This window comes from Rhododendron vialii, chromosome 13a, assembly GCF_030253575.1.
Source record: "Rhododendron vialii isolate Sample 1 chromosome 13a, ASM3025357v1".
Lineage (NCBI taxonomy): Eukaryota > Viridiplantae > Streptophyta > Magnoliopsida > Ericales > Ericaceae > Rhododendron > Rhododendron vialii.
The window spans coordinates 31,365,923-31,388,403 of NC_080569.1; the positions used below are offsets into that span (position 1 = coordinate 31,365,923).

The window sequence follows — 22,481 nt, forward strand, 5'->3', positions numbered from 1 at the left end:
ATCATTCTTCCGGAAAACGAAAACAATACAAAAAAAATAAAAGCTGATTTGTTTATCTAAAGTGTCGTCTTATATAAACTTTTTTTTAACACCGATCTACATTTTTATACTTTTCTGATTCATTTCGTTAAGACAAATGATTAACCTTTGGAATCACGAAGAAAAATTTAACAAAAGTTATGAAAAATAAAAATTACCGAAAAAAACTTTTAGACAAACTAGTTTTTGTCGATTAGGGAATTGATCCTGAACTTTCCTTTATAAATAGGCGTCTTTTTCCCACCACGTTCAACATTCCAAGTCCACGAGTCGCGCCAAGTCTACGAGTCCACCAGTTTGGAACATTTCTACGGCGCACGTTCAACATCCCAAGTCCACCGAGGCCGCCAGTTTGGAACGTCTTCAACATCACAAGAGCCTCAGTTTCTAGTTTCATTGGAAAATAGATGTAACTATTATTGTAAAGAACGGAAAAAGAGAGATTTGTAAGAAACTTTTTCAATAATATTGGTACCTAAAGAAAACTGTACAAAAAATATACAGCAGCTTATGGGGCCTACTTTTGGGATTTTGAACAAATAATACAAATCGTAATTTTATAATAATTTTTTGATTTCTCTCGCCAATAAATTAGGTTCATTGGATATGTGTAAGTGATCGATTTATCCAATTTTTCAGGTTTCATTCAGAACTTAGATCATCCGTAATAGAATAATCAAAACCAAAAAATTGTTAAGGTTAGCAATACTTGCTCAAAAAAATACTCACATTGGAATAACCAAATTTAGAAATCTCTTAACAACTCATCAAATTTTGATCCTTATATAATCAAAACTAGCAATATTTTGCCAATAATCAAATTTATTGGACCACACATTTTCTCAATTAAGTACAACTATCATGGAAAAGTGAAATTCACTATCCATAAAGCTAAAAAATACCATTACTGGTATTTTCTTAAAAATGTCGGTAATAGTACCCTTTAGCGGCGTTTGTTAAACATCGGTAAAAGATACAATTACTGGCAGTTGTAATAAATGCCAGTAATATTACATTTAGCGGCATTATTCTGACCACCGGTAAAAGCTATATTTGGCATAGTATACTGTTTGATTGTCTACTACATGTTTTTTTTTTATCCGCGTCTACTACATGTTGAAGCAGTTGCTTTATGTGCTCAATGATTAATGTACCTGCTTAATGTGAATCAACGAGTTGATTCTTAAATTGTAGTAGGTGTTTGTTAATTATAAACCTATATTTATTAATAAAATTTTCTTTGCCGATCAAAAATATATATATATATATATTTGTTTAATTACTATTGCCATAATCTTTTCTGATAAATTGACAAATTACTATTGCCATAATCTTTTCTAATAAATTGACATACTCCTTTTTGAAATTCTGTAATGTTTATCTATCTTTTTTCCGCTTTGCTCAATTAGTACTAGTGAGGTTGTTAATCTCTGATGCTACCAGCGTCCTCTTTAAAGTTGTCTAGGTGCAAATATATATATATATATATTTGTTTAAAGTTATCTTTTTTTATAGAATTTTTGGACGGCTCGGATCGGCCGTCCGGTGGCCAGAGACAGCCCGAAGCAAGACTCAAAGAAAACAGATTCCTTCTAAAAAAATTGGAGAGTCGAAGTATTTTTATGCCAAAATTGAAAGGTGAAGGATCAAAATGAATTTTTGGTCATTTTCGAAGGGATATAAAAGATATTTTCCTTTTTTCTCCCTCAAACAGCTCCTATTTTTCCTATCTCAAATTGTCTCTTCCGGAAATTTAATCGCATGAAAGATTTACAGAGAAATCACGCAAGGAAAAATGTGTTTGGGCTCTAGGTCACACAAAAGTCTAGAAAAATATTCATAAATTTTAGGATATTATTTCAAGGAGCTCTGTAAAAAATAAGCTTCAACGGACATTGGTAAATATTACTTTTGGATTTATAGGGCGAAACTGTTCAATTCGCTCATATGAATTCAAAAGTAATACTTACTGATGTCTATTGGAGTTGATTTTTTATAAAACTCCATAAAATAATATTAAAAATTTATTGATATTTTTCTAAATTTTTGTGGGATCCGGAATGGAACTAAACGCGTTTTTGATTTCACAAAAATTTGGCGCAAAATTAATAAATGCAGAAAAAAATCAAATAATAACAAACCAACTTATTTTAAGATAAAAGAATGCAGGCCTCGTTCTGTATAAGTACTTAAAAATTGAGTACTTATTTTCAAGCTTAAAAATAACAGACTTACGAAAATATTTTCTGATTTTTTTTGCATTGTTCAAAAAATCTCATCGAGATCTATCAAATAAGATCCATAATATATATTTGTAGATTTAAATAAATCTATTATTTTTAAAGTTAAAAATTATAAATAAGTACTTACTATTTTTTAAAGGGTCTTAGTTGAACACAAGCTTAGGCGCACAAAACACAAACAGGAGGAAAAGAAACTGGACGGGAGGCGAACCCCCTCAATTGGCTCTTTTCCCTGCAATCTTTGGAAATACTTACGAAAGTGGGTAAAAAGTTACGCCACATAATTCGGGTGCGGGAGCACTGAGTGATAAAATTATCTTTAAAACACATTTCAACCTGTAAAAATTTGTCAGAGGGATGTTTGGGAGAGCACGAAAGGGAAGAGCTCATTGAGAACCCATTTCAGAACATTTTTTTAAAAAATAAATATTTATTTTATATTTTTAAATTTAAAAATAATGTAAACGAAAAATTAATTTTTAATTTTTTTTGCACCGTATTAAAGATTTCATTGAGATATCTTAAACAAGAACCATATTGCATATTTTTATATTTTAATAAGCTCATTATTTTTGAATTTGAAATTGTCTTTTTAAAAAATAAGTACTTATAAGGCTTTCTGAAACGGGACTTGAATCAAGTCAAGGGTGGGCAAAAAACCCGCCCACCTGCGGACCCGAACCGACCCGAAGACGGGCGAACGGTTTTGATCAAGCATTCGGTCGGTCGGCGGTTTCCTAGATGCTTCGACGTTCGGTTCGGCCTTTGGCTGCACACAATCTCACCCCGTCGACCCGAACCGTCCGATTGAAAGGAGTTAAGGTACACATTATACACATGACAGAATCCGAGGCTATGAACGATGATACACCATTACACCTTATCTCTATCACATGTAACTTTTTAGATTCATTTCACTTTTCCGCGTAAATGGTGGTTCTCGGTCTCCTCCCTCTTCAATTCTCTCTCTCTCTCTCTCTCATTCCCCCTAGAATCACGCATGGAGATGAACAATGATACACCATTACACCTTATCAGATCACACGTGACTTTTTAGATTCTTTTCACTTTTCCGCGTAAATGGTGGATCTCGGTCTCCTCCCTCTTCAATTCTCTCTCTCTCTCTCATTCCCCCTAGAATCACGCATGGAGAGATATATACAGGGAGGTAGATAAGGTGTAATCCCACCAGTGAACAACATTTTGCCACGCATGAAGGGCTGAATATTAATAGTTGATGTTTTGATCACATCATGGTAATTACGTCACGAAGCTGATGTACCTATGGCTGACCTCACCTAAGAGGTGAGCCGGCTATTTATTTTTATTTTTATAGTAAAATATGGTGGGAGGGAACAATCAACGTAGTAACCCCTTGGAGTCTTGGACGTGATTAGAAGTGACAATCTCAATTCATATTTTTTAATCCGCTCAAATTAGTTCACTTATAACCCAATCTAACCCGCCCACATTGTATAACAAGTTGAACTCATATCAACCCATATATAAATGGGTTTAGATAGGTTAAAGATGGGTTTGAATTAAAAGAATCCTTGCACAAGAGTTGTTTTACTCCTGAAATCCCGTAAGTAACTCGTTCTAGAAAATTTGTTCACAGCATTACAAGTGCGGGCATTGTCAGCATTACTCTCTCTCTCTCAATTCACTTGGAAAACCACAAGCAAGTTAATTAGGTGAATAATCGGACACAATTTTAAACACAAAATTTGACCCAAATACGCTAATAATTGTAATTGTTTAATTTGTTTAAAACATATTTTTAAAAATTCTTATTACAAAATCAACTCACTCGGATATCGATAAGGACTTGATCAATTCGTTCAGTTTTTATTTTGTCAAATTTAGGAACAAATATCTTTAAAGTAGGGAGTGAATTTTTTTCGTCTTTATTCAAATTTTTTATTTTTTTTTGCATTTGTTAGTTTTGTGTTAAACTTTTATAATTTATTGGTTCGTCTCAACGAGATGAACCAATAAGTCACAAAAGTTTAACGCAAAATTAACAAATGCAAAAACAATTTGAATAACGACCCAAAAAAAAAAGTCACTCCCTACTTTTTAATCAAACTCACCTGTATAATACTATAATTACAGCTAGGTAAAGTGGATTCAGTATTTCATTATTGCAAATCATGCAAGCAAAATGGGCAAAAAGTAAAAAAAGCTCCTGACACAGTAGGATGGGTTTGGGGCTGGGAACTTGAACATGTATGACTGTGGGGGGCGGCCGGATTTGGTATAACTTGACTCATTTTTGACATGATCCATTTCAAACCGTTTACAATTTGACCCGTATTCAATTCGCCCATATTTGATCCACGATCCGTTTCAACCTGCCTAAACCCGCCCATTTGCTACCTTTAGGCGTGACCATAGGGGCTCTCTACCGCCAATGAAATGTCCGGTTTGAGCCATAGCTATGGTCCAGAAGAATGGACCGTCACCATGGCACCACGTGGTGTATAGCTCGTGAAAGATCTCTCCCTTTGATCCACAAACGAGGTTCAAGCATCCGCTAGGACTCAAACTCTTGTCTGCGTTAAGGGGGTGATGATTCCCACCAATTGAGCTACCACCTCGGAGGTGCCAGCTATTTATTCCACAAAGAGAAATTAAACATAGCTCAATTTTCAAAGCATAAAATAATAGTACGACTTTTGGAGTGTATTCGCTGACAAAGTTGAGTGTCAGAATCACTCTCCTATTCCTTGTCTTTGGTCCTTCAGGCGACCAATATTTGGCTGCTGGAAGTTTTTTATTCTGTAGTATTTTGTAGGAAAACTTGCAAATGCCAAGGCAACATGTATCGGAAGCCCTTTCGGGTGATTCGTTTTTGCAGGGATACTAAAACAAATGACTTGGTGCACGTTTGATTGTTGAGTCACATATCCAGCAGTTTCATAAGACATTAGAAGAACCTTTGGCAGATAAAGGCTCCGTTCCGGAAATCTTCTTAAAAAATAAGTACTTATTTTGTCACTTCTCATTCAAAAATAAGAAGGGTCATTTCACAAAATTCAAATAAAAAGTTTCTTTCACATTTTCAAACTCAAAAATAATGCAAATGAAAAAAAAAAGTTCAATTTTTTTTTGCACCGTATTAAAGATCTCAATGAGATCTATCAAACAAGATCCATAGTGGTAGGAAAATTATTTGCGTAAACACATAATTTTTGAGTTTGAAGTTGCCTTATACAAAAAATAAGACTGTTGCTATGATCATAGGTGCCGGCGGAGGAAAATCGTACCGGCGGCCATGCCGGGCCGTATCCGGCCACCGGACGGCCGATCCGAGCCGTCCAAAAATTCTTAAAAAAAAAACGAGGGGGCCTTCGCGAGAATCAATGGCATCCGAGGTGTGTAGGGTGCTTGATCCGAGCACCCCTTTTCCATGTATATATGATAAAGCACCCTACACTGAAAAGGGGTGCTCGGATCAAGCACCCTATACACCTCGGATGCCGTTGATTCCCGCGCAAGGCCCCCTCGTTTTGTTTTTTTAGAATTTTTGGACAGCTCGGATCGGCCGTCCGGTGGCCGGAGACGGCCCGGCGCGACTGCCGGTACGATTTCCCTCCCCGGCCGGTCGGTACCTATATAAATTCTTCCAAAATAAGTAGCAGTCTTCTTATTTTCAGGAACAAGCCTTCTTATTACACAAAAAATAAGTTTTTATTTCGTTTCTGGAACGGACTCAAACTCTCATTAGTTTCTGATCCGAATTGCTTAATTAAATTGATGTACCAGATTCGTAGTTGCCAGAATCTCATGATTCTCGATTGAATATTATGAGAATGATCTACTTAGGTTCAAATCCTATCCAATTTCAATTGATAGGTTTTCAAATCTTATGTATCGACACGAGTTGTGGAAGAATCATTTGATTCACATTCCAGAGATGATTTATCTATTTTAACACTCATTCGTTTTCAGCACCACCACTGTAATTTTTTATTTTTTTAACTATACCCCAAAGATATAAATTTTTCCGAGGACTTTTCAAGCTTACGGATGTGGGTATAGTTCCAGAGAAACTTATTCATGGCGCACAATCTCAATTATCTGTCTCGACAATCAATGGTGGAAATATGTTTTTTAATTTTTACCGATCAAATAGATGGAATTTTCTACCTATGCTCACCCCATTGATTCAACAAATAGATGGAATTTTCTAATTATAATTACATTGGATAGCAATACTGATCCCGTTTGGGGCTGTTTTCCAAACCTTCGTGCTAGACCATGTAGCACGGGCACGCGACACTACAGAGGCACAAACAGAGAAGGACACGACACTAATGTGTAAATTTCAAAAAATTAGAAGGCACATTTTGAAAACTTATCTATGTATATAGTACCATATGAATAAAAATCTTAGATTAGGGCTCTAATTCTAGATATGTAACCCCATCTGTACCTTAAACAATATTTGTCATTACAATCATTGACTTAAGTATTCAGAAAAACCTATGACTTCCCCAAGTTAGTAGAGTATACTATTTCGTTTAAAATCTCCAACTTTATTTGAGAGTGTCCCGAGGGTGTACCGTAGCAAGCAATTTTTAGAGTGTGCTTGAAGTGTTCAAACAATAAGGCTCTGTTTGTTTCGATGTAAAATGTATTATAATGTAAAATATTTTTCATGTAAAATATTTTTTCAGAAAACAAACTACAAAATTTTATTTTTCGGTGTGTGGTTGGCACTTGAAAAATATTTTTAGAAAAGAGATAAAATAGTGTAGACGGAGAGAGGAGGCTTAAACGGTAGAGAGATCTGAGAATATTGAAATTGAACGTTGGTTAGGATTCACGATCGAGGAAACTGAACAGTGAAAATTGCAGTAAGTCATTTTCATCCAATTAATAGAAAATGTTTTACATGTAAAATATTTTTTTCATTTTTTACACAACCAAATACCGAAAAATAGATAAAATATTTTACCGGAAAATGTTTTACCCCAAACTAACCGAGCCTTAAATGTTTGAGAAAAAATAGGAAACTTTGAGTTTTGGTGTCGGGCACGTGATGTACGTACCGGTCATCAAACATTGTTGGTGTCTGCCACTAGTACGTGCTCTAACGAAGTATCCATGCTACATAAATATACTATAAAGCATTTGGGCTAAAGTCATCAGAAAAAAGTCCAAAAGAGACCAAAAAGACCATCAAGGATCGAAGGAATTCTTTTTTCAATTTGCAAAACCCCTCTCCTTTTTCTCTTCCATTTTTTCTCCTCTTTTCCGTGCAATTTCCCCCAAAGAGGCGTGTGATTCCTCTTCTTCTTTTTTCTTCTTTTTTCACTCCTTCTCTCTTCTCTTGCCTCTTTTTATCCATTTTCTCATGTAATGCATACCATGCAAACACCTCCCTAATCAGTAATCACTTCACGTGCACCCACAAATTCATAGAGGGACACCAGAGCATTTGAATGCATACAAACTATAAAAAAAAATACCGTACTAAGGTCCTTCAAACTTAACCCAATTTCATTTGAGTCACTCAAATACTCCACATATCTTAAAGCCCTTATTGATTTTTATGCATTTATCTGATTTCACCCGATCACAAAATGCGCAGTAATGAATGACTCAAGGTTTCACAGGTTGAAAGACCTAAAATGGATTTTTAATCAAAAACAGTTTATTCATGCACTTTGAAACAGTATGGCTCAATTTACTTTTCTATGCAAGAAGGGAACAGAGAGAAGACATAGATAGAGAAGAAGATTATTCCGGGGAAAAAAGTACAAGGGTACCAAAGTCATTTAGCATTTTCTGTTAGCGGAGTTAGAGTTGCATTTTATTCTAAAATCATAAGGGAGGCGAATTGGTTATTCTCCATTCTTGTAAACTTATTTTTCTTGTTTTGTGTATTTTGTTCATATTTTCTGAATTTTTGTTAGATTTACCTGATATTTTGTGGATTAATCATCCGTCTCGACGAGATAAGTCAAAAAAGTAGGAGTACAAAATTATGACCAAAAAAAAAAAAATTTCACTAAAGATGAAAAAAGTATCAAACATCTGTCTTAGTAGTCTAAAATACTGTCTTATTTAAATTTTTTTAACATTAGTATATATTTTTATACTTTTTCGATTTGTCCCGAGACGAACGATTAATCTCAAATCACGATGAAAGCTAACAAAAAGTTACGAAAAGTATAAAAAATACTGTAATAAATTTCAGACTTGTAAGCTTATAAGAAAGGAGCACCACTGTCCTTAATTAAGAAAGAGATTAATTTAGGCCAATTATTGACAGTTGGCTTATTATTACATTTATTGTTTTTCACAAGCTTCGAAGAACTGATGCAGACCCCAACTTCCCCTTTCAATCAAAGCAAACAAAGACTGGGGATAGTTTTTTTTTAAAAATGGGGATTGGTTAAGGGATGGGTATGAGTCTGTTCCTGCTTCACTCCCACCACGTTTATATATACTAGTAAACTTGCACGTGCGTTGCACGTGAAGCAATCTAAAGGAATTTTAGTTTGATGAGATTTGAGTTTTGAAACTTTTTCTTCGGGTGAATGTGATAAATAATTACACCTTGTCACTATAAATAATTACACAGTGAAAATATTACAACGCGTGCAACGCCTATAAAAAATTCAAACCTCTTTAGACCAATGAGGTAAGTTGCTGCCTACAAGGGTTTGTTTTTAATTGGCAATAAAATTTATTAATAACTCGATAACGGGTACATCGAGTAAAGGATCCAAGTCATATATAAGCAACATGATAGGCCATGAGCAAATACATGACAAGGAAGAGAAAACATCCAGCGAAATACTGAAAGCAAAAGAGGAAACAGAACCAACAAAAAGGCATTACAGTAGAAATCCGCAACCTAACATCCACCAGTCATGAAATTCGAGCAAACATGGACAATACCTAAAAAACCTTCAAAAAAGCCAATCGTTCAGCATTGCCAAGCACAGCGATGATCCGTCTTCAATCCAAGACCAAAAGAAGAAAACAATTGCACTTAATAACATCTTCAGGAGAAAACTTAGAATGGACCAAAGTAGTATTGCGATGTAGCAGCAAGGTACAGAACAGCATCACACCACAACAGAAATGATAGCAAATGCAGAAAACTTATGAACCAGTAGCAAAGTTCAGGCGCCAAACATAGTAAAAAGCAGCAGCTTCAGCAGAAAGATTAGATTTTCAGAGATCTATAGATTGAAACCTTCCATTCAACCAGCACCATCTTCAATTGAGAGAGGAGACAGTCAGCACCAAGTATAGCATAGCACATCATCAACATATATGAGCAGCACAATAATATTCTTGACAGTATCAGTATCAAAAGCATCCATTCAGATAGCAACATTAGTATTCTTGGCAGCAATAGCATCAGTTTGCATGAGAGACTCCAGGGGATAAGTAAAGTGGTCACTTAGCGGGCCACCAGCAAGAGAGAATCAAAACAGACACAAAGACCAAGATCCAAAACAGGAACAGACATAAGACTACACAGACATGGACCAAAACAAGACAGATGCAAACCAAAAACAAAAACCCAAAAACAAGACAAACCACCACCCAAAACCCCAAAAAGATCGAGACAACAAAGAAAAGGAAAGAAGCAAAAAAAGAAAAACAGAGCCCAAACCCAACCCAGATAGCCATCCTAGTCTTGATTAGATCAATAGTTTACTCACAATCCCAAGTCTTGTTTCTGAATACAATCTCATTCCTGCTCAACCATATAGACCACAACACACTATAGAAACATGCCTGCCAGCATAGTTACTTTAGCTTCTGAAACCTAAAAGAGTTCCAGAACTGATGTAATTCCACCAGATTTGATGGACAGACCCATAATATCTTCCACGATTTCATAATCTTAGACCAAACTCTCCAAGCATGATAACAGAGCAGCAGGAGGTGATTTGGAGATTCTTGAGCACTGTTGCACAGAGGGCATATATCCAAACTATTGGGAATAATTGCTCTCCTAACCAAGACTGATTTTGAAGCAATACAGTCTTGCAAAGCCATCCAAGCAAACACTTCAACTTTTGATGGGCAGATGTTTTTCCAGGTCTTGAACAACTCCATCTCTTCCAAGAAGCTCTTGTTTTCCCAAGTAGAATAGGCAGTCTTCACTGAAAAGGTGAGATCTTTACTCCATTTCCATTGGAGGCTATCATCCGTTGAGGCATCCAGTAAAACCACACTAAGTAGTTGATGTAGAGTGTTCAGCTGATCCTTCTCCCAATCCCGTAGTCTTCTTGAGAATCTTAAATCCAATAGGCTATTTGCTTGATCACCTCTCACTTCTGCTATCATGGCTTCCTTTTGTGATGACAGCCTAAATAGCGTAGGGAACACAGATTTCAGAGCCTCCTCACCCAGCCACAGATGATTCCAGAATTGAATATTTCTCCCTGAATTGTCTTTTAAGAGTAAAACCTATTACTATGCATTCACCCATGTCAGCAACAACACTTCCCAGAATTGTCTTTTTTGTCGTTATGTTTTGTATGGTTGTAGTTGCATTCTTAAGGAGAATGCATCTCACCAGAACTTTGTCACCTTCACCTATGCATCGCACTTGTTTTTTTTTTTTTTCCAAAGTAAGAGCACAAATGGCATTGGTAAGTATGCAACTAACTTTTATGCAATTTGAAATTGTAAGAAAGAAGAAAAGTTAAGAACCTTCTTGTACTTGGCTGAAAATTTCTTCAATTGATTTGAAACTGTGAAAAGACAAATCATTTTGTGTATCTAATGCACCATTGCTAGGGCAAGCTTGAATTCTTCTAAGGATATTTTGATGCCATCCAACCTCACCTCTAGGATTTAATAATGGGTATTGCAACGGATCATAACAACCATAATAGTGTTGCACTCTATTTTATGTCCAGAGTTTGAGTGTACTATAATGTCACGTTCATGAGAGACATTTGCATTATTTTCCTCTATCCAAATTGCAGCCACCTGGTCAGTCGATGGGGCGTTGTGAACCCTTTGGTCAAGCTTGATGTCAGTCCTTATGTGTATTCTATATGAATCCAAGGAACTATGGTCTAGTCACCTAAGAAACATGGCATAAGGGTTTGCAGAGAGCACATCCATTAGTGTTCTGACAATATGTGGGTTATGTGGGGTTTTTTTTTTTCTTTTTGTCCAGCTTGTTTTTCCATAATGTCTAACCTATTTTGGAGTCCATTATCAGTTTCATAGAAGTATAGTTGGAAGTAACAAGGATAAGTAGCCGATGGAATCAAAGATGGTAGTTCATGGTAAATTTGCCCTTGTGCACGAAATGTGTAAACTCCTCCTGTTGAAACCGAAAATGCTATTATATATAGGCACGAATGTGCTTGTGTTATTCCCAAGCTTCAACATTTTGAGAAATGAACAAGTTTCGTAGGCTTGATGGGACAGATGGGCTTGTCAGAAGACTCAGAACTACTTCTCCGTAGTGGCAGCAAAAAGTTGGAGGCTCGTATTGGAACCTTTTAGCCAGACAAAATCAGCAATTTGCCATGCTTCGCAATTCTTGTGGTTGGGAAAGCTGGACTTTCTGCAGTCGTTGTCTTATGAATGGCATATTCACAAAGAAATGGTAAGGCATTTGTGGAAAGTAGATACTATTAAGGTTTTAATCAAATTAATAATTTTTTTTGAACGGCTATTCAAATTAATAACTTGTGTCTAAAGTACTAACCGATTGTTTCAATCTCCATTAGGTCGTCCTCTAGAGGAGAATTTGGCAATGGATTCTGTGTTTATTCATCTAAGAATTCACAACCATGATTTGTGTTTGGAGAAGTATAATGTGCATTGCGTTTCCTCTTCCTATTTTGCATGGTCTTCTGAATATATTCTGCTCTTTGTGTAGGCATAAACCTAGCATATCTCTTCCTTTGACGAATGTGGCGCCGACTGATTTCATCTTCGGCAAGGCAATCCAAACCTTGAGTTTCGTCCATTTTCTTTATTAGCAAACAACAAGAATGGGAAAAATCACATGCCATGTCATCATCTATGAAGTACGTGAAAATTTACGGGGAAAGGTAATAAAGATCTGAACAATTCAGTGTAATCATCCATGAAAGGGACTAAACAAAAGTTGCAAACTTTCATGACAATATGAAAGGTTACACCCGTTCAAAATTTTTCTGAATGGGAAAAGAAACCATATCAACCAAATCTGTATTATCCCACCAGTGGAGTCAAAACATGATAGGAGGCGGTGCATCTCTATCTCTACGGCCAGGTGTCCAAAGGCAACATAAAAGTACAACAGGAACATGGTTTCAACATTGAGGAAACTCATGAAGTAAAACTGTAAAATTGTCAATATAGAAATAGTCAATGCATTTGACAACTTGCTTAATTATTTTTTTGGAATCGAATTTTCTTAATTGTTACATTCCAAAGTATTAGACTGGTTAAATTGGAAGATAAAATCTCTGAATACCTTACTCAAATGACTTATTTCTATATCAAATGATATTGACAACTACAACTGTCAAAACCATGTAGTGCCTTATTCATCAATATGTATACAAAAAACATGCAAGGAGATTTACCGGGCAATACAATCCTGAATGGACATGATCATAAACACTCATGCTATGACTATGAAGTCAACAACACCCCGCTGATACTATATGCAAAGTATTTCCGTACCAACTTTGGAAAACGGAAATCTCACATTTGGGATTTTCTGGGCAATTTCATTAGAAGTCAAATAATCTTAACTCCAAAAGAACTCAAAGGCACATTTTGTCAAACAGTTTGTGTGCGAAATTATGGTCTACAGAGTTGTTGACATTGATGGACGGTGTCTTTGGAAGGGGGAAAGGGGAAAGTGTTTGCAAACAAAGGCAGGGAGGAAAGTTAGATACATGCCCTTACCTATCTGTGGGAATACACTTGAGTTTAGTCCGGTATGTTTTTGTAGTTGGAGCCTTGGTCGTTGGCTGGTGGGGAGCGGCTGAGGAGAACCCGCTGACGGAGGAGCGGTTGAGGAGGACGGGCTGACGATGGGAGGCTGTAATGCTTTTTCCGAAGGCTTGAGGCCATTGTTGTTTTGTATCGTTTCCGTTGGAGTGTTAACATTGTGTCGGTTGGGAAGAGGCATGGGGTGGTTAGGTATTAATTGAAAGTGTTAGGGCATTTGTGGAAAGTAAAAAGTAGGAAACATCTTTATACATTTAAAAGAAGTAGTATATATATATATATATATATATATATATATATATATAAAAGTTATAATAAAAGTTATATAGAAGTACTATATATACATAAGTGAGGAAGAAAGAAAGAAACTAAAGCTTACTGTTAATTAATATAGAAGTAATTGAATTCACTTATCACGGATAGAAAATTAGTAGAAAGAAGAGCTCAAATCGATAGTTTTAGTCAGATAAATATTATTCATGTACGTCCAAAACTCATGAAATAGCGTCGTGTTGAGAGACTGAGAAACCGAAGTTTTAAAAAGCTTTGCTTGTTTTATTTGTTCTTGGCGTATTGCTAGAGGGATACCGGATTAAGAACATCGGTTTTGCCTGTGGTTTCAATGGTTCCAATTGGATCCCTGATTCTTTGCAAGGATCTCCGTTCCTCGTTTGGGATGAGGATGGAAGGTAAAAATAATTCCCCGGTGGGGATTGGAGAGGGGATGGGAATGAGAATGGATTTGGGTTTGGGGATCGAGGATGGAGATAGTGATATCTGTGGAAACTTTATATCCATCTCAAAACCAATTAGCAATGAGTGGAGAGGTCCCAGATGTTATTAAGTGATCACCCATTTCACTCCCAAGCAATGTAGGATTCATTTCCTTAACATCCCCCTCACGTGCAGCCGCGTTTGAGGTCTGTCGCGTGTGGCTACTTTTTGGGTCCTATCATCGTGCAGCCTTTTTCGCTGGTCTGTCATCGTGGGTGTGGATTGTAAATTTTATAAAATGTGGAGTGGAACAGGCCCCGCTCTGATACCATGTGAAAACTTTATATCCATCTCAAAACCAATGGGCAATGAGTGGAAAGGTCCCAGATGTTATTAAGTGATCATCCATTCCACTCCCAAGAAATGTAGGATTCATTTCCTTAACATCCCCCCTCACGTGCAGCCGCGTTTGAGGTCTGTCACGTGTTGCCATTTTTTGGGTCCTATCATCGTGCAGCCTTTTTCGCTGGTCTGTCATCGCGGGGTGTGAATTGTAAATTTTATAAAATATGAAGTGGAACAGGCCTCGCTCTGATAATATCCACCCCTACCTGTCCCATTGCTAACCCTAAAAGTGAGTGACCAAAGTGGTCAGTTTCTTTTTTATCCTCACCCAATTGGTCAGTTGGCATCCCATGTCAAGTCACTATTGAAAAAAGGGTTTTGCTAGAAACAGCCCAATAGGAATCTACAATAGGCATCTACATAGGGAAGACAATTGACAGCTGTTTTCATAACAATGGTACATGTGTAGGGACTTTTACTTTCATCCTGTAGGCCTTTTGAAACGTTTGCAGGGTAGGCTTTATAACTTCATTAAATGTCTGTTTTAACCTTCGAACTTCAATATTTTTTCTCTTTTAGCAAACACCTCATCAGGCCCAGCTACTCTTTAATTTTTCTTTACTCCTATGTCTTTTTGGATCAATTTCTTATGCCTTGTATTTTTTACTCCTGAAATGAGACAGCTAGTAAGGTATACTACGAAAAATTCCTAAATTTTTGGATAAAACATGAAGTCCTTCTGTGCATAATTTTTTAAATTTCTTCAAATTATTATTTTTGAAATATCTAAGATAAAGCAGGCTTTTTGCACTTTTTGGGCTTTATCTTGGATATTCAAAAAATATTTGGGTAAAAATCATATTTTTTTTACTTTTTTGGTTCCTTTTGTCGAGATGAATCAATAATCCAAGAAAGTTTGTTGCAAAACTAACAAATATGAAAAAAATTGAATAAGGACAAAAACGAAAAAAACCCAATAATCTCTTAGGGGAATGCCACCTTAGGCTTATTTTGGCCAAATAATCCAAATGGATTAATTTTTTTGTCCTTATTCAAATTTTTTTCACATTTGTTAGTTTTTTGTCTATTTTTTTGGATTATTGATTCGTCATGACAAGAGAAATCTAAAAAGTAAAAGATTACAATTGAAACCCAATTTTTTTTTTAATAAAGACCAGATCAAACCCAAATTTTTTTTTAAATAAAGACCAAAATATATAAGCCAATAAGCGGCTTATTTCGTCTTCTTTCAAAAAAAAATTGAGTTCAAATGTTAATTTTTACTACTTTTAGATTCCTCACGTTTTTAGATTCCTCACGTCATGATGAAGTAATAATTCACAAAAAATTGACACAAAATTAACAAATGCAAAAAAAATTAAATAAGGATAAAAAAATCCATTTGGATTATTGCCAAAATAGGCCTAATAAGTACTTACAATTGTCTGGATGGGCTGATTTTTTACAAGGTCACTTGAAAAATTATTTTAAAGTAATTGGAGCTTGGAGTTTGTGGTGAAATTGAAAAAGAAAGTAAAATACTTTATCAGTGAAGGGAAAAAAGAGGAGAGAAGTGTCGCCTGACAAAAATAAGAAGAAAAGATTATAAAGGGGAGGGGAAGAAAGAGAGAGGACAAAGTGCCTCAGTGCATTCAGTGTTGATAAAAGAAAAAATTATTCAGTATTGTTCTATTTTTGTTAATTTTTTATTTATCAAGCAAAAATGAATAAAGTAGATACTTTGATGAAAACGAGAAAAAATAAATAAGAACCCAAACTTACTGGAAATGGTTCTTTTGTACGGAGGTGCTATTGGCACAGATTTTATGTGCACAGATCGCAATATTGGATTTATTACAGGTTGCACACAAATAATTCAAGCAATTCATTGAAATTTTAATATTTTTTTGAGAATTCACACCAAAAATCACCTCAATACGATACCTATAGATACTCGATCCAATCATCTAATTTTTCATTCATGTTTTAGGATCTTATAATCTGAATGAAAAGTCAAATGATTAGATCGAACATTTATAGATATCGGATTAAGCTAATGTTTTGCGAGTGCTCTAAAAAATATTTTAAATTTAATGAACTACTCGAATCAATTTATGTGAGATCCGTAGTGGACTCTACATCACAATCTGCGAAAGTCTGTGGGGACAGACTTTTCGTGGAGAAATCAGAAATGTGTTGCTTTAAGGTGCCCGTTCCAAGAAAAAAAAGATGCAAATAAAGCAAGTGATAGAAAGGCAAAAGTGTCCAGTTAAAAAAAAATGATAGTCAGTGGCATCAATTTTGGTCATTAAGTAATACACATGACAGAAGCAAGTGCAGGCCTTAAAATTGATTGAAATATATAATAAAATATAAAAGATAGTGATGCCCTTTGGCCATTATGTAGCAAGACCCTTGAAAAAAACTTTAAAAAAGAACAAAACAGCTTTGGACAGTCATAGTGGTCGCCAATGAGTCCTAGACTCATGCTCCCTCCGGCTCAATTTACTCATCATTTTTAAGAGTTCGTGTTATTTTTTAATTAATTATATTTTATAATTTATAATATTTTAGGTGATTTTAAAAATATTAAATTATAGAACAAATCAAGATCGATCAAATAAAATCTATATTGAATATAAAATTCATTATCACTTTAAAAATATAGCTAATTTTTTAATTCAGTTAAAATAGAATTAGAACAAGTAAATTGAAACGGAAGGAGTACATATAATTGAATACTGATGGCGATAGGGCATCTTAAAGATAAATGGTTTGGACAAAGAGTTTTATTTACTCTACACTTGATTTTTCACCCAACTAATGAGAAATAGCAAGTTAAAGATAAATGGTTCAGATGAGGAAAAGAAAAACTCAATGACGATTATTTAACGAAAACATGAGAATTGAATAATTCTGTTAATTTTATTTCCAAAAAAAAAAAAACAAAGTTCAAGACTAAGTTTAACTTTACAAAATTTCTATTCATATTTACATTGAAAATACACAATAAGAATAGTGAACTCATGTTAAATTAACAACGCCACCGAATCTATAGATTCTATACATTGGCTCTGCTAGCTACTGGTGAGCTGGCAACTCAAATCAAAGTAACCTTTGAGAAAAACTTTAGAAAAAAGAAGAAAGAAACGAAACAGCTTTGGACAGTCAGTCATGTGATTGATGAATGCTTTATGACTAGTCATACATAATTGCAGCTTTGGACAGTCAGTCACGTGTTATGCAATTAATATTCCGAGTGATGCTACATACACTACATAGTTACACTACATGTTACATTATATTTTATGTGGAGCCTATTTTGGATCTCACAAAAATTTAGAAAAATATCCATAAATTCTATAATATTGTTTTATGGGGTCCTGTAAAAAATCAGCTCCAATAGATATCGGTAAGTATTACTTCTTGATTCGTAGGGATGAAATTGTTTATCTGCGCAGTTTCTTCACTACAAATCTAGAAATGATACTTACCGATATCCGTTAAAATTGATTTTTTACAAGACCTCATAAAATAATATTTTAAAATTTATTGATTTTTTTTTGAATTTTTCTGAGACCCGAAATAGACTCCACATAAGATATAGTATAACTATGTAGTGTAAAAAGGCACTGTACCTATCTTTAGTGTAATATTCCCATCACTTTTTCTCACATCTCCTGTATATCGATGATCTTTCTGTTTTGTTTGTCTGGAGAATTCTTAGGCCCCCTTCCGTTTCTCCAAAAATAACTTTTTCAAAAAAAATATAATTTTAAATTCAAATATAATGAAATAAAAAATGATTTTTTAATTTTTTTACACCGTTTAAAAGATCTCAATGAGATCTATCAAACAAGATTCATATTGGTAGAAAATTATTTGCGTAAATACATGATTTTTGAGTTTGAAATTGCATTCTTTTTTAAAAAGTTACTTTTCCAAAAAAGAGGAACACCCCCTTAAAGCCCTTATTGACGGACAATGATACACCCACCACTCCGTCCACCGCACGTTGGCTGGGCCCACTCCGGCCACCGGAAGGCCGATCCGAACCGTCCAAAAATTCTATAAAAAAAAATCGAGTGGGCCCTGCCCGAGAATAAACGGCATCCGACTTGTGTAAGTACTCGATCTGAACTTCCAAAAATCAGATGGTCCGAGCCATTAAAAAATGGAAGATTGGTTCGAATACTTACACACTTCGGATGCCATTGATTCCCGTGCAACCCCACTCGGTTTTTTTTTTTAGAATTTTTGAACGGTTCGGATCGGCCGTCCGATGGTTGGAGTGGACCCGGCAAGCGTGCGGTGGGCGGAGCGGTGGTTGGTGGTCGATGGGTGTATCATTTTCGTTGATTTTTATGCATTTATCCTATCTGATTTCACCCGATCACAAAATGCGCAGTAATGAATGACTCAGGGTTTCACAGTTTGTATTTTGTAAGATCTATAAAGAATTCTTAATCAAAAGCAGTTTGTTCGGGCACTCCTTTTAACAGAAATCCTATGTGTACCGACCAAAGTGTAGGGAAACCGTACCGACCGCCGCGCGCGGCCGTCTCCGGCCACCGGACGGCCGATCCGAGCCGTCCAAATATTTAAAAAAAAAAAACCGAGGGGCCCAACGCGGGAATCAACGGCATCCGAGGTGTGTAAGGTGCTTGATCCGAGCACCCTTTTTTCGTGTATATATGTATATTCCGCGAATATACATATATACACGAAAAAAGGGTGCTCGGATCAAGCACCTTACACACCTCGGATGCCGTTGATTCCCGCGTTGGGCCCCTCGGTTTTTTTTTTTAAAATTTTTAGACGGCTCGGATCGGCCGTCCGGTGGCCGGAGACGGCCGTCCGGTGGCCGTCGGTACGGTTTCCCTACACTTTGGTCGGTGCAGCTAGCACTACTCGTCGTTAGCAATACTGGTTGTCTTTAAGAAAGAGATTTTTTCTTCAATGGAAATGCATAGAAGAGGTCGTCTATATCATATATGAAGTATAATGTACAAACTCGAGACATTACATCTATCATTAGAGTTTACGAGACAACTAAGTCCAACAACTAAACCAATATAAAAAATAAACTCATTTTAGTGTAAAGACAGAGAAAGGATTGAAAAACCCTCTCTTATAAGTAAAGTACACCCACACGCAAGTAGAGAGATTCAAACTCCAAACTTTTTAATGAGATACAAGAGTCCTGGCTAACAATCCCAATTGATTATTGACAATTAGCCTATTATTACATTCATTGTTTTTCACAAAGAACTCATGATGATGCAGATCCTAACTTGCCCTTTCCATCAAAGCAAACAAAGAATTGGACATGTTTTGATGATGCCCATACTTGTTTATATCACATCTTAATAGATCGGACGATCATTTTGTTTTGCCGAAATTTTGAGTACGATAGGTTGACACCATGAGATCTCGAAGGAGGGGAACTCTAGGGAGGCGAAAGAAAAGATTGGTATGAATGTTAATGCAACCACTGGATAAAGTATCCAAGCATTCTCGTTGTTCCCAAACAGAAGATAGACTGCAGAAATGAAGGCTATCACAATTGCTGTAATGGAGAGGAAAAGGCTAGGGTAGCCAAACTTATTATCAGCCTATTAGGAAGAGCAAAGAGAAAATCATGCTCGGCATAGCGGGAAGTGAGGATGGACAAGGACACTAACAAAGAAGTGATCGATGCAAATAGTGAGATTGCATCGAAAATAACAAAGATCTTAAATGCCGCTACTTTGGACAAAAATGGTAGGCCATCTATAGCATTGATCCCGCCTGGAACGACGATTGCAACTGCAAATATCACGATGATAATGAGTGCTGCCGGAACTGTGCATGAGTTTGCTGTGTGTTTCATCCATTTTTCTCCTTCAGCTCTTAATCTTGTGTGTTCATTAGTAAATAGTATTGCAGGAGTTTCACCGGAGATATGTTTCGCCGATCTATATCTCTGGGATTGGCAAACTTCTTCACTTCCTATATGATGGCCGAAAAATTGAAACAAGGAATATGTTAATTTCAATGTTGGATTTGTTGACATTGACAAAGACTACTCCAAATTGCGCAACATTTTGGGACTCAAATTTGGTTGTCAATTTACCTACAAATGTTATCAATGTTTATACGACTCATATGAATTCATACTAAATTCTATTCTAGCATTCGCCAAGATTAAATCTTGAAAATTGCATTTTCAAATTAAATCTCTATCAATGGAAATCAATAGTGGTTGTTCCAAAAGATTGAGTTTGGTTATGTGTAATATAAATGAATGCACAGTATTACCTCAAATCATTGCAACTCACGTTGCATTTGCAGAGCTGCGCCAGAAACCATGTTGTGTTTCCTTAGACCTAGTCTTCTGGCCAAGTGTAGGAGGTTGTTTCCAGAATCATCTTTTATTCGTACTTGAACTTCTTGATAATCCCCCATCTGATATATGAGGTTGAAGAAGTTCGCATGACGCTCTACAACAGCTATTTGGAATAAGTTCATATTTTTCTCGTCTTTAGCCCAAAGTAAATTAGGAAATGACTCCACAATTTCTTCCATAACTTCGTGAATCCCTAAATTTGCTGCCATAAGGAGTGCATCTTTTGCATGGAAGTTGTAAGCGTTTGAATCATCTAGAGATCTAATTCTCGCACACAAACATTTGACCAATTTAAGAGCTTGAAGATGCATCTTCTTTTGGTCTTGGATATTTTTAATACAAGGCACTGCATTTCCGAAATTCTTGGATCGTAGTAACTTTGTGTTAGAAATCGTTTGCATAATCATTAATATATATATATATTGATGTTGCCTCTGATTAATTAAAAGGGGGATTCGATGAGGGGACTAATTTTTTTTTAAAAATAATTCCTATCCTAACAAAACATCAAAGACAATTTTTCTATGTGAGGTCTTAACAATCAAAATAAGAATTTTCATAAATAAATAAATAAAAATTTGCCACAGATTCAACATTTCTAACTCTTAAGTACAAAACAAGAATTTTCATAGAAAAACTCTCACACGATTTTAACCTCTCAAGGGAAATTATGTAAACAATAAATGTGATGGAAAATGTTTTCAATTCATCAGAGAACATGGTAAAACCCTCACCTAATAAAAGCACGAACAAAAATAAGTATGTACGAGTAGGTAATCTGTCGAAAATATAGATTTCCGACATTTAGTCTCTGCAAATTTGTATATTTAAATCTCATCGAACATTAATAAATTGAGAATATTCACAAAATTGATAAATTTACCAAACCACTAGTTCCCTTTAATTTATATATAGGTCGTATGCATTTCCGACATTAACGAATACTTATGGTCATAATTACATTAATAACATGTAAATTTGCAAAATGATTTCAAGACAAGAAATGAAGTACGCTGCAATAGCGAATAATTAAGAGGAGTGCATAAGGATAAACCAATTCCTAGAAATGAACACAAGTAACCGAAAGTGCAGAAGTATTCCACCAAAAGTCGAGCCCGATTGTGTTTTAGGCGCGGAACCTGAGGGTTGTCGACGATTGCTTTATCCATGTCACCTCTAATATGGCTTGTAGTTTTTTGCCTTTGTCTCAAGTTCTACGGAATCATCGTCCAACTTCACAGGAACTTCAAGGAAAAACACATGTACGATTAGCCTTTGCCGGAAACAAAACCAAAGAAGGAATTGAAAGATGTACAATGAGAAGTGTTTGAAGTAGAGGTGTCAACGAGGCCGGGCCGATATGAGTGCACGACACAAGCACGGCATGTATAGGGGTCCACACTGTTAGAGCATCTCCAATCCATGCTCTATTCCTCCATTTGAGAGTATAAAACTCATCCAAAGCATCCTCTCAAGCCTCCTCTATTTGAGAAGATGAGATTTTGATCCTCCATATTTAGAGGATGAGAGAAAATATAGAGGATCTCTTTTAAAATCACTTTATGAATAAATAAAGGGTTTGTGGTTGGAGTAAATAGGAATAGTGATTTCCTCTAAAATCACTTTATGAATAAAATAGAGTATTTTGATACTCTCAAATAGAGTATTGGATTGGAGATGCTCTTAGACTGGTAGGTTTGGGGTGTGGCTCCTGTCCTACTCATCCCTTAAGGCCCCGTTTGATAACAGTAATAAATGGATGAGATTTGTAAGGAGATGAGATTAGGGTTGGGATTGATAATGAG

The 22,481-nt window shown here is 35.8% G+C and overlaps 1 protein-coding gene across 1 annotated transcript; it reads right to left on the reverse strand.

The window, feature by feature from the left end:
• Positions 1–20,594: 20,594 nt before the first annotated feature.
• Positions 20,595–21,949, reverse strand: LOC131314114 (uncharacterized). The gene is made up of 2 exons (XM_058342606.1): positions 21,758–21,949; positions 20,595–21,022 (listed from the first exon to the last, which is right to left on the reverse strand). Exons 1-2 carry the CDS (start codon positions 21,843–21,845, stop codon positions 20,595–20,597), a joined length of 516 nt encoding a protein of 171 aa, XP_058198589.1. The 5' UTR covers positions 21,846–21,949.
• Between the last annotated feature and the right edge of the window lie 532 nt (positions 21,950–22,481).